The following is a 12,713-nucleotide window of genomic DNA, read 5'->3' on the forward strand; positions in this document are numbered from 1 at the left end:
CATACATGCATATGTAAATTAGTATTTAACTTTTATTATAATAATTATAAATTTATCACACGTTCCACATTTTGTATGATCAAAACTCGGCGATAACATTGTCTCCATTTTCGAAGACAACCAACTTAAGGCGCAACTATCACAAATGATTTATGAATAACATGTTCATTCTGAAAAATATTCAAATTATTCGAATATTCCAAGTGTGACAGTAGCTTACAATTTTCTTCGGGGAGTTCAAAGATCAAACTTCAACGAAACCCATGTTGCATGACGTTTAAAATAAATATGAAAATGAGTAAAATACTTATACTTATAATTACTTCATATGTAATGTAAAAGTAAAACTAGCTGTAAGTGGAATTCTGTCTTGAGGCTATTATGGCATCGTGCCTTAAGGCAAATTGCTGGAACTTCCCGTTGAATACTGAATGTTTTCAAAGATTATTATAAATATTGTATCATTGCCTAATATAAATAAGAATAAAATCTGAAATATTTTCGATATACAAAAAACTAAAAAAAAAAAAGAAAAAAAAAAAAATTTAAAATCAATTATTTTGTTAAGACAAGCAGAAAGTTCTTTGAATCATTTAAATCGGACGCTTAGTTCTCTCAAAAACTGCCATTTTTTACATATTTAGCTCCGTATCTTCGAAATGGCTGGGCCTGCCTTTGCCAAAAACTGATAAACACTTCTCCCAATCATTACTAATTGAATGTTTTTTAGATCATTCAAATCGGATACTCCGTTCTTTCAAAAATTCGATTTCTATTTTCTGCACTCTTTGCTCCGTATCTCCGAAACGGCTGGACCTGCCTTTGCCAGAATCTAGTCAGCTCTTTTCCCTATCAATAGGAATCGAATGTTTTTGAACCATTCAAATCGGTTGATCCGTGCGCCCTAAAACGTGACTGGAAATTTGTATCCATACATACATATACACCACACACACACACACATCCATTTTTTCTGAGGTATGCCAAACGTTCAGAAACCTTCAAAACGTCGAGAAATGTAAAAATTTTCAATTCCGATTTTCGGCCCATTACAATAACTTACCCTACGGGAAGTTAACAAGAAAACTAAATTTTTGGTAATTACTTTTATAACGAAGATTCCTAACGACATTCATCTAAAAAGAAAAATAGTTTTTAATAACAATCGAATTCTTTTAAACCAAAATTTTAATTGATTAGAGTCGGATTCTCATGAAAAATCTTTACAAAGTTTATTTAATTTTATCGTATCAAGACAATCTAAAAATATAAAATATTGATTTTTAATTCATAAAACTATGATTATATAATATATTGATTCTGATAATATCAAATGAAGCAAAAATTTCAAGCTGAAACGATACAAAATTATAATTTTGTAAATAAAAACATTAATGACGATTTCTTTTGTTTTTTTGAAAATTTTATTAAAACATATCTCAAAAAATCATAAAATTAATAAGAAAAATAATAAAAAATTTTAAAATACCTAAGATTCTTAGAATAGTATATTCCTTTCTCTTGACTAAAATTATTTAAATTAGAATTAGATTCTACACTTATAATACCTTTTCCGGATATTTTTTTGTTTAGTTTTATCAGTATCAGAATTATTGTGGTTAATATCCATCTTCTTTACTTATATTCTCTTTATGACACTTTTCTTTATTTCTACTATCATTCAATGATACCCACTATCTTTTTTCAAGTAACTCTAAAAATGTTGCTTTTCGCCCTTTCTTTTTGTAATTCTTTTTCTTTTTCTCCAGCCTTTCGAATTCTAAAAGTTCTTCCTCCTCTTTTCTTTTTCTTTCATCGTAAAACGCTTCTTTATTATTATCAAAAATCACTCTTTTTATTTCATTAGATTCTCTAATGTCTGTTAAAACCTCATCTGCTACAAGGACTTTCCCTTCTTGTTGTACTTTTATAGACTTTCTTTCTATCTTCTTATATTCTACACTATATTCCACAGCAGTTTCTGGAATTATTGTAATTTTTTCAATCTGAGCCATATGCAACCCTTTAGTATTAGCTGACGTGTTTGTAATTTGTTGATCTTTGTTTGCATATTCTTTTTTCTAATCATGTACCGGAAACTCTTCATTTTCATGAGAATCAAATTTACTTTTGACTCCTGGGAGAGGGGTTGGTTTTTGTTGCCAATTAATTGAATCATTTACACTATCTGATGAATTGACTTCCTCCTCTGGCTGTGATTCATTTTCTTCACCTGATTTCTTCGTAAATAGTGGGCAGTGTATTATTATATATGTCATAATAATAATTTCCAACAACACTACTCGTATAACACACTATTTCTGTTTCTTTCTTCTCTTCTGTTTCGTACTCCTCTGTTTCTTCATCTTCTGTTTCTTCAATTATCATACAATAGCATTTATCCCATCCATAAGCTCCTTGAAATTCTTCCCCTTTTATTTGTAAGGGTTGTAACATGTTCGGTTTCGTTAAGAGACAATCTTTTGGTTCAAAGTCAATACCTTTATCTATTTGTAAATCAGCGATTGGTTTGATTAAATCGTCATTTTCTGGTTGTTCTTTTTCTTTACGCTTTCTAAATTTTTCATTTGTTGTACAGATTTTTCATCGAAAATATTAATCTCTTCTTGTTTCCTATTTCTTTGTAAATTTGGATTTAAATCAAACTTTCTATCATTTTCTTCTGAATGAGGTTTGCTTTTAGAATCAGGTACAAAATCAGATTCAGTTTTTTCCTCGTTTAAATTTGTATCTAAATCTGATATCTTATTTTATTTTGTCATTTTATCATTTATTAAATTAAACGAACATTCTTCAGAATTTAATTTAGTTTTAATACATTCTGCTTGTTTATCGTTATCTTCTAGGAAAGGCTTCTTCTGTTTGACCAGGTTCAGAACACGTTGCATTCTCTGTAGGCTTAGGGGCTCTAGTTGCTTCTTTTCTATATATAGTACTTGGTTGTTTTGTTTATAACATCTTCTCCTCTGTTTGCAAAAATTCTAAGTTGTTCGCATGTCATCTCAGACTTAAAATCTTCAAAATTTTTATAATTAAACGGGAACAATTTTCTCATAATTTTGCAAAAACAAGCTTTTTGAATCAATTCACTGCAAAGTTTTGGTGGCAATAGATCATCAAAATATGGAAATTGCACATGTATATATATAATGAACACTGTTTAGCTTCATGTAACTGTTCATTACAAGCCAAACAAAATATTTCTTCTTGATTTTTCATATCGTCTTTAAATAAATATTCATAATCGAAATCATCATCGCAGCTGTCTAAAATAAGTATCTTATCCAAACACTCTACTATTTCTTTGATCTCATTAGCTAATTTTTCATCATCATCTCTTTTGATAAGTTCGTTACACTGAATTAAAACTGTTTGAATTACATTTTTACATAAATTTCCTCTATCTTCAAGAACTAGAAAATGTTTATCGACCTCATCACTTAATAAATTCATTCTCGGGTCTCAAAAAAGCACTTCTCTCCAATTTTAACCTATCCCATTTTAAATCATATTTAGCTACCATCGTATTTACATCTTCGCTTATTGAAGCACATTTCTTTTGTGAAGGGCTAAACCAAGTGCTGACAACTGCTAGTAACCATCTAAACATAGGGTTAATTTTTTTAACTATTCTTAAAACGTATTGACATTGTTTTTTTTATTAATAGTCGTTAGCGAAAAGATAGTTTGTTTACTTCTTCAGTTATTAAATTCATTCTTGTATCTTTAGAGCTATAAACACAATGACCCAAGAAAAAAGCGCTTCGTTCTAATTTTACTCTACAAGTTTTTGAATCATATTCTGCAATCATTGTATCTATTTCTCTACTTATCAATCTTCAACATTTTTCTCTGGGTTTAAAAAAAGTATCATAGGCAAATGCTAATAAACTTAACATGGATATAAATAATATTTTTATATCTATATTGCTATAAAAAAATAATTACTAAAGGTATTCTTTTAATAATATTTTTTATAAGAATTGATTCTAATTTTTAAAATAAGCTTTTATTTTTAAAATTGTTCTATTTTTATAGAATCGCCTAAAAATAAATTAGTTTTTAAAATTACATTCTTAGAAGAAAAAATAAAAAAAATTATAAAATATTACTTCAAAAACTCAACTTCCTTTAATCATCAGTATATTAAATAACCTTTTATATATATAAAAGAACAATAAAGTAGAAATGACATAATTTATTAAACCTCCTTCTTTTTTAAAATATAATCAAAAAATTTTATTAATTGTATACTTTTCTAAATACTGATGTTCTTATACAAAGAAACTTCATAACTTTTAATCTTAAATCTTACATTTTAGCACTTAAAACAACTTATCTAATCCTAACAATAGTAATGTTTTAACATAATTTATAATTTTTACAAAATTAGTTGAAATAGAAACAAGCATAACTAATTTTGATTTATCTTATATATAAAAATGGATCGCAAAATGTGTTGGTAAGCGCATAACTCAACAGCGCCTGGACCAATTTGGCCAATTCTGTTTTTAAAATGTTTGTTGATGTCCAGGGATGGTTCTTACGGCGAGAAAAATTCGAATAATTGTCGGGAAAACCCTAAAAACAGCCCTTTTCTAACTAATACGAATAATCGTAGTCGGCTTCTCGACATTATTTCTTTTGTTTCACTTTCGGCAGACGAAAAAATTGGTATGGCGTTAAAGAATTTGACTTCAAGTCATATAAGATTAAAAAAATCAATGTCAATGTCCATTTGCCGCCCTTGCCGGTGGTATTTTCTTGCATAATCCAATCCATATTGGATTTAAAATAAATTTTTGAAAGAAATTCATGTTTTTTATTGATGTTATGCCCGATTATTAGACTTTGTTAATACATATGTCAACATCAAATTCAGAATCATACAAAATATATATATATATATATTAAATTTTTTTATTATAATTTTGATGTTGAAATATGTGATATTCAGTTTTCAGGGCAATACATCAATTAAAAAATTGTATGACTTTAAAACATTTTTATTTTTTCCATACGTTTCGACACATTGTTTTGTGTCATCTTCAGTGGACTCTAGATTGAAAGAACAGATAGAAATTATTAAATAAAACTAAAATATAAGAAGTGATTTGGTATGAACTTACATGTAATTGAATTAATCCTAATTATTTCATATTATAAATGTTCACAATGCACAATCCTAATTATTTCATATTATAAATGTTCACAATGCAACAAAAAACCAATCCTTGTCATTTTAAATTGAACAATATATAAATTTTTGAATGAGATTTTTTATGAATTTGTAAAGTACATCACGCCGTACATTTCTGTGCTCCGATGTACGGGGTGACTACTGACTGAATGTACGTCAATGTGCGAACCACGTGTTGAGGGTTAGGTACAAAGCAAACGAACTGACCAAAGAATTTAAGATTTGACAACGCGAGAGGGTACATATAGTGAAATATAAAAACATGACAAATGTGAGGGTGGACATAATTTGTAAAATTGAGATAAAAATTAAAAGAAAAAAAAAAGAAAAAGAAAAATTGGCATTAAAATTAATATAATTAAAAGTCGATCATGATAGGTAACTATTTTAAAAGTATTAATTTCGAGACATTGTTTAAGACTACTTGGTAATTCTCGCACAGTGAGGAAGTGTCCAATCTTTTGTTTAAACTATTTTTGTAAAGGTGTATCAGACAAGATTCTGAAAAGCGTCTCTGAGATGTATTCGATTCGTGATATAAAATTGTGGCCACATCAAAATTGAAAATATGATTGAAACTTTGTATGTGGTCAGTTATCATTGTTTGATTTCGATTTTTATTTTTGGAATTATTAATTCAATTACATGTAAGTTCATACCATATCACTTCTTATATTTTAGTTTTATTTAATAATTTCTATCTGTTCTTTCAATCTAGAGTCCACTGAAGATGACACAAAACAATGTGTCGAAACGTATGGAAAAAATAAAAATGTTTTAAAGTCATACAATTTTTTAATTGATGTATTGCCCTGAAAACTGAATATCACATATCTCAACATCAAAATTATAATAAAAAAATTTAATATATATATATATATATATATATATAAATATTTATTTATTTATTATATATATGATAAAATTGTTCTTGGGCATCCATCCAGTAATTACAAAGAGTTTTATTGAAAAAAAATGTTTTTATTAAGAAAACATCCGTTTCGGATCCTGATTTGACCCATCTTCAGTGCATACAAATAAATTGAAAAAAAAAACACAAAACCACACGAAAATTGCACGAAAAAATTATGAAACACAAATTGATAAACGTCGAGTTATGATAAATTTTAAATAATTGTAAAATAAAAATAAATAATATAAATTGTTATAAAAAAAGCTTAATCAAAACGAAGCATGTTTTCAGCTTGGAGTTTATGTATATATAAATATATATTTAGGTATATAGTATAGTAACAAATTCCAAAATGATGAGTATTTCTAAACGATTTGGTATATTAGTAATCATATATGGATTTATCGCACGGTACCTACCTTTTGTCCTTTTGTCGAGATTCTAATTATTTAAATAAATCAATTATTACCTTAATGACTAAAAAACACTGGTAAATGATTTTCAAATTTCATTATTTATTTATTTATTTATTTATTTATTTATTTATTTATACGCCAATCGGCTTTATACAGTTTTATAATATTGTTTCATTATAATTTACCATTTTAGCATTTACAAACAAGAATCATTGGACACCAAAAAATGTTTTGGCAAGGATAATAACACTGATTTTCCGAATATGATGGACCATAAGAAAATGTCACTAAACAACAGCGCCATGAAATCGCTAGATAGCTCGCAGGAAATACCTAGTACTAAATCAAATAATGAAATCAGCCAAGTTGAACCAAAGATGTTTGGAAATACCATAAATAAAAAGAAGTGCGTTAGTAATGTTAAGTCAAATTGCTCCGCATTCAATACCAAAAAGAAACATTCATCCACTTCCAAAAAACCAAGTAAGTCTATTAATCAAAACAAAGAAAATCGAGTTCACAAAAATGCATGTCCTTCAAAGAAAGAACGATCGAGCTGAAGGAACTTTTTGGAGACGACCGGGAAGCTGTAAAACGTGATAAAACTGGGATACAAGAAATAGATACAGAATTTAAAAATGACGGTTTCAAAAAAGTTAGATCGAGACATAAGCGAAAGTCGGAAGAATTTTTGAAATTTGGAAGCGTCAAAAAAAGTAAGAGTGATCCATCAGGGGAATCTATTATAAAAGCTCTAGCAGAGAATGAAAATATTATTTCAAACCAGGTAGTATTGCCTAAAAATATCTTTGTCAAAAATGTGCGTGAAATAGATATTTTTAAAGATATTGATATTTTAAAGACGAATAATGACCTTGTACCCAATAAGAAAAAGAAAAATCAACGTAAGCGGGTTAAAAATAAGGAAAGAAATTTTCAGCAGAATATTAATAATAACAATAAAATTGGTCAGCTCACAGCACAAGACGAAACTCAAATTTTACCTAATCAACATTCTGAAGAAGCGAAGTCCGATCATGGGATGGATAATGCTAATTATAATACTAATAAAGCCAGTAAGTTTGATACCGATGCCATTCAAATTTTAAATGTTTTCTCGGTCAGTCAAGGCGAGAATGTTGACACAAATAAAAAGACAAATTTAGAAACTTCAGAACCAGCCAATTTAACGCAGCCTATAGGCCTGAGTATGCCGATTTTAGACGAAACAATAGAGTGGCAAATTAGCCCATTACCAAAAATTGTGAATGCTTCTTCATTAAGTGAAGTTAATAGTATTACATCGAATGAAGAACAAGAAACGACTTCTAATTCAAAATTGGATATAAACAGGAATGAAGAAATTACTATTGACGCCCTGGAAGGAAAGACTTCCTCTAATTTATCTAGTGACAAGAATAGTAGAAGTGAACCAAAGAGACCAGTAACAATTAAAAGCTTGCAGGAAAATTGTCGACAGATCTTAAACTATGCCAAACAAATAATAAAAAAATTGTCTGATAAAGAAATTGTGGAGGAAAATAGTATTATGGATAAAGTCGCTTGCGATAATCTACCTGCAGATAACTTTAGTAAGGATTTACTTATTTCTACTAGTCAAACACAGAAATCTCACGGAGATGATCAAACTTCACTCATCAGCAGTGATATACAACAAACAATAAATGGAGACGTTCCAAAGATTATACCAAAGTTTAATATTACTATAGAGAGAAGTGATAATGAAACGGGTGAAAGTTCTGCTAATATAACAATATCATTTGCAGAAAGCCAAAATGAAAGAGATACAGGCGCCAGTACTCCTAAGAAGAATGATTTGGAAAATAAAGTGAAAAATATGCCAGTGTCAGCTAGTTCCATAACGAATTTATCGGATCAAGAAGCATCAATTTCTTCGAAGGTAAATTTAGATTTACAAGTTAAAAATCCCTATGTGATACCACCGCAAGCAGCTGCTGAAATATTACCAGAATTATTCCAAAATAGTCCGCAAATTAATCAGCAATTATCGCCTGTAAACAATAAAGTTAAAAATATGCCAGTATTACTTAATTCCAAACCCAATGTATCGCTTAAATCGACGATTCCTTCGAATGTTGATTCAGAATTACAAGTTAAAAATACCAGCGTGATACCGACGCATAATGCTGCTAAAATATTACCAAAACCGTTTCAAAAAATATTACCAAAACCGTTTCAAAATAATTCGCAAAATATATTATCCTCTGTAGACAAAAGTAGAGCTGAGCAATCTCTGACAATTTTTCCAATATGTCAGTGGAACTCAACACAGGAAAATGACAAATCATCGGAGCCGTCAACTTTGCTATTGCCAGCAAGTCAAAATAATTTAGTTTCGCTTCTTTGCCCTCCGAATCCAATAACGATAACTCCATTAAATGACCAATACAAAATTATCAATTTACCAGTTTTTGTGAATCGAACGCAAATAATTCTACAGTCACCAACTGCTTTACAAAGTGAAACTTGTGAAAATTCATCTATCAACCCAGTTACTTTTTCACAGCCTTCCTCTAATTCTTATGCTTTTGGATTAGTACAATCTGGAATTTCACAGGAGAAAATTGTGCTAACCAAACCTTCTGAGCGTTTAGTCAATATCGCTCCTGACAATGCCCAACATAAACTACCTGACATACAAGTTAACGAAATTAGGCATTCTTCAGATTCACAAACAAGGATTTTCTCATCAAACAATCAGTTCATAAGATCTTCTGATTCTGTAATAGTGTATTCGAAACCATCCATTAGTTTCCAAAATGGACAGAAACGTACTTTACCACAGACTTTCACCAAATGTGCGATAGTTGTGCCAGGGACAACGAGCAGAACACACGAAAAAGCTTTTTCTCCTGCCATTATTTCAGATTCGGAGAATGTTAATAATGGATCCACAGCAAGTGTGTGCATAACTCAATTTCAGCATTTAGATCAGAACCGACATAACTTTAATATGGTACGTTCTGAGTTTAATACTTCACCTCAAACTGCGACAAATATTTATGACAAGAATGCTAATAGCGGTAGCGGCAACATGCCATTTGAACTTCCTGGTGATTTACCATTGGCAGAGACATTGAATGGACCTGGAAAATCAATATCATCAAAGTTTGATGCAATGAATCGTGCGAATTCTTCAAAAGCAGCTTCAAATTTTTCATCGAATGTATCTCCAATGAATATAACTAATAGCTTATCATCTCCTGGACAATCGCATATTTCGAGTGCCATGTCTCGATCTGAAAACACATCGAATGAGACAAACGCGAGTTTTCCAAAAATTCGAGTTAGATCATTGGAAAGTATGAATTCACAAGAAGCCGCTGCCGATATAAGCTTACCATCGTATAGAAATCGTCATCAAAACTCGATTAATGCCTCAATTGATGATGTCGATTTTCATATGTATAAAGATGCAATCTTTTTATGTTTTGCCGTTGACATTTCTAATGATATTTTTTGTGCAGTAAATAATTATAATAATAGACTATCGTTTATCAATGCTAATGATATCGATAAATTTCGTTATAGAATTAGTTTATTGGATTACGATGTCTTAAGATTAACAAGAAGAAAACGTTTATTCAATGCTTTAAATTATTTGTCGAAAAAATACGCTTATTCGAATGTTACTATACTAAGAAACAAAACTGTTTTTAATAAAATATTAGACATAGCAAAAAAAATGTCTGAGGCGAGCGATATAATTAATCACATTGAATCCTTATGTCTAACTTTGTTCGTTGAATTATTAAACACGCTTACAAATTCAAAAAATAGTGAAAGTTGTGAACCAGATATTTCTACAATGCTGCTTTTACCGACTAATTCCTTCACTCCCTCGCAAGAATTTTTTGAAAATTCAAAAAAACAGAAAACCAAACCTAAAGGTAAACCTAAGAAACCTAGAAGGCCTAGTCTTCGGATAAATGATTCAGATAATACAACTGATTTGTCGCATCCGAACCAGCCTCTTTCCCAAAACAAATCATCTTCGGATATTCAATTGTTGAATCAAAATAATGCATCGAAAGAATTACCACATACATGGTCGAGGACAACAAGTACAGGAAATAAAGCATACTTTCAAATGATGTTTGAACAATCTCTGAATGGCAGACGAAATTTGCAACAAACTTCGGCCACAATCGAAAAAGCAGTTACTAATAATATTCTACCAGTTGACAACAGAAATAACTTTTTTCCAATGCCACGTATCAATTTCCAACAAACAGCCGAAAATGGTTCACTATTGAATCAATATATGGGGCAGAGTAATGTAACTAACGTTTGCTCAAACATAGCACCCGTAATATCGCAAAATCATTATTATAATAGACCATATGCCAATAATAGTTACCGCCCTGTCTCGTACTTGAATAATCCAATGCAATCTCAGCAGATACCATATTCTCGAGAACAAAGTAATTTGTTACAATGTAGTAATTTGGCTATGATACGGGCTCAAAATAATTGCAACAATATGAACAATTATAGACCATTTATGAACAGTTTCAATAATATGCACCAAGTTTCTTTTCAAAATGGTGCACCGACGACTAGTGCTACAGCAGGGGTATCCACCAATAATCAAAATAGTATGTGCAATAACCTTTATCAAAGAAATCAGAATCTGGGTTGTCGTTTCGGTCAAGGTGTTCCAAATTACAATAACGTGCAAATGATTTCAAATCCTTTCCAAAACTTGCCGAATATAAGTTCTATAATTGAAAATAGTTCTGTACAAGACCCTACGCAAATGCAGTTTCAACCAGCTTCGGCCATGAACGACAGAATTGGAAATCCATCATTAAATTCTCAAACTTGCGGAGCACAAAATGCCTTCACTGGACACATTGATTCAACACAAAATTTCTTAATAAATCGCCCTGCAGAAAATAGTGTTGTTGGAACTAATTCATCGTATGTAAACACTGCGAATGGGCCCATGATGCAAAATAATCAATCTGAGCAAGATGCACCAATGAATATTACAAATGATCATCCAGAAGTAGCAAAAACGATGGATAAACCATGCCAATCAGTTCATATGGTAGGTGAAAAGCTGTGTTCCAAAGAAGGGCAAACAACTGAAATAGTCAGTTCTATTATTCACTCCTTTCCAACAAAAATAGTAGATGCACCATGTCAAGAGAATCTCAAGAAGCAAGATCCTGCGCCTATGAATTCTCACCAGGATACTGAGGTAAGTCCATCAATTTTTTAATTATTTGGGAAAAATGTAATTGTTATTATTATTTGTTATTTTTTTGTAGAAAGCTTCATCTGATGGAGATGATAATATAGATGGGCCACGGATAATTTATTGTACTATGTGCGACATGATAGCTAAAATCCAATGCACTATATGTAAAGCAGCATGTTACTGCTCAATCGCATGTCAAGTAAGTTTTTTTTCTTTTCAATTCTAAAACTTCATTTTTTATCCTAACAATTCATCAATATTTCAATTTTCTTCAAGTGTTCCTGAAAATTCTTTGCATGGCTAATAGTAATTGATCCTTTTTTACCGCCGATTTACATGAAAACAATATTGATCTTAAACAAATGTTAAATAATTATTTATTCATTTTAGAAAAAACATTGGGCTTCTGGACATGCAGAGATTTGTGTAAAATTGACAAGAACTAGTCACAAAAAATGACAAGAAAAATTGTTTTTAAGTTTGTTAAAAAATGCGAATTGGTATTCATGAAATGGTATATGGAGTTTTTTTATATATGTTAAAGATTTATTAAATGAAATTTCAAAATTTGATTATATGTTAAAGTTTAAACAAATATGAAATATGTTTATGAAATGAAATAATTTATATTCATTTATTATTTAAATAATATGTAATCACACACACATATATGAATAGGTATATATATATACATATATATATATATATATATATATATATATATATATATATTATATATATATATTGAATGGTAGAATCTTGGATTTGCGATATATATATATATATATATATATATATATATATATATATATATATACATGGTTATGATTTTATTCTTCTGACCTAAGAGCTTACGTTTTTCTTCAAAAAAACTTTATTCTTCAGAAACTGTTGAAAACAAACAAAATATATTAT

The 12,713-nt window shown here is 29.7% G+C and overlaps 1 protein-coding gene across 1 annotated transcript; it reads left to right on the forward strand.

The window, feature by feature from the left end:
- Positions 1 to 6,607: 6,607 nt before the first annotated feature.
- LOC113381396 (bromodomain-containing protein DDB_G0270170-like) lies at positions 6,608 to 12,257 on the forward strand. Its single transcript, XM_026620325.1, has 6 exons — positions 6,608 to 6,624; positions 6,744 to 7,033; positions 7,093 to 7,337; positions 7,413 to 11,798; positions 11,869 to 11,997; positions 12,189 to 12,257. Exons 1-6 carry the CDS (start codon positions 6,608 to 6,610, stop codon positions 12,255 to 12,257), a joined length of 5,136 nt encoding a protein of 1,711 aa, XP_026476110.1.
- Positions 12,258 to 12,713: the final 456 nt, after the last annotated feature.

The sequence above is a fragment of the Ctenocephalides felis genome, unplaced genomic scaffold, assembly GCF_003426905.1.
Source record: "Ctenocephalides felis isolate EL2017-DRISC unplaced genomic scaffold, ASM342690v1 CF-g0.4_SCAFFOLD_02859, whole genome shotgun sequence".
NCBI classification, from domain to species: domain Eukaryota; kingdom Metazoa; phylum Arthropoda; class Insecta; order Siphonaptera; family Pulicidae; genus Ctenocephalides; species Ctenocephalides felis.

What these genes read in the sequence shown, in the direction of transcription:
- LOC113381396 (XM_026620325.1), top strand. An exon ending in ATTCTCACCAGGATACTGAG is followed by an intron (nt 11,799 to 11,868) that starts GTAAGTCCATCA and finishes ATTTTTTTGTAG; the next exon opens with AAAGCTTCATCTGATGGAGA. An exon ending in ACTGCTCAATCGCATGTCAA is followed by an intron (nt 11,998 to 12,188) that starts GTAAGTTTTTTT and finishes TATTCATTTTAG; the next exon opens with AAAAAACATTGGGCTTCTGG.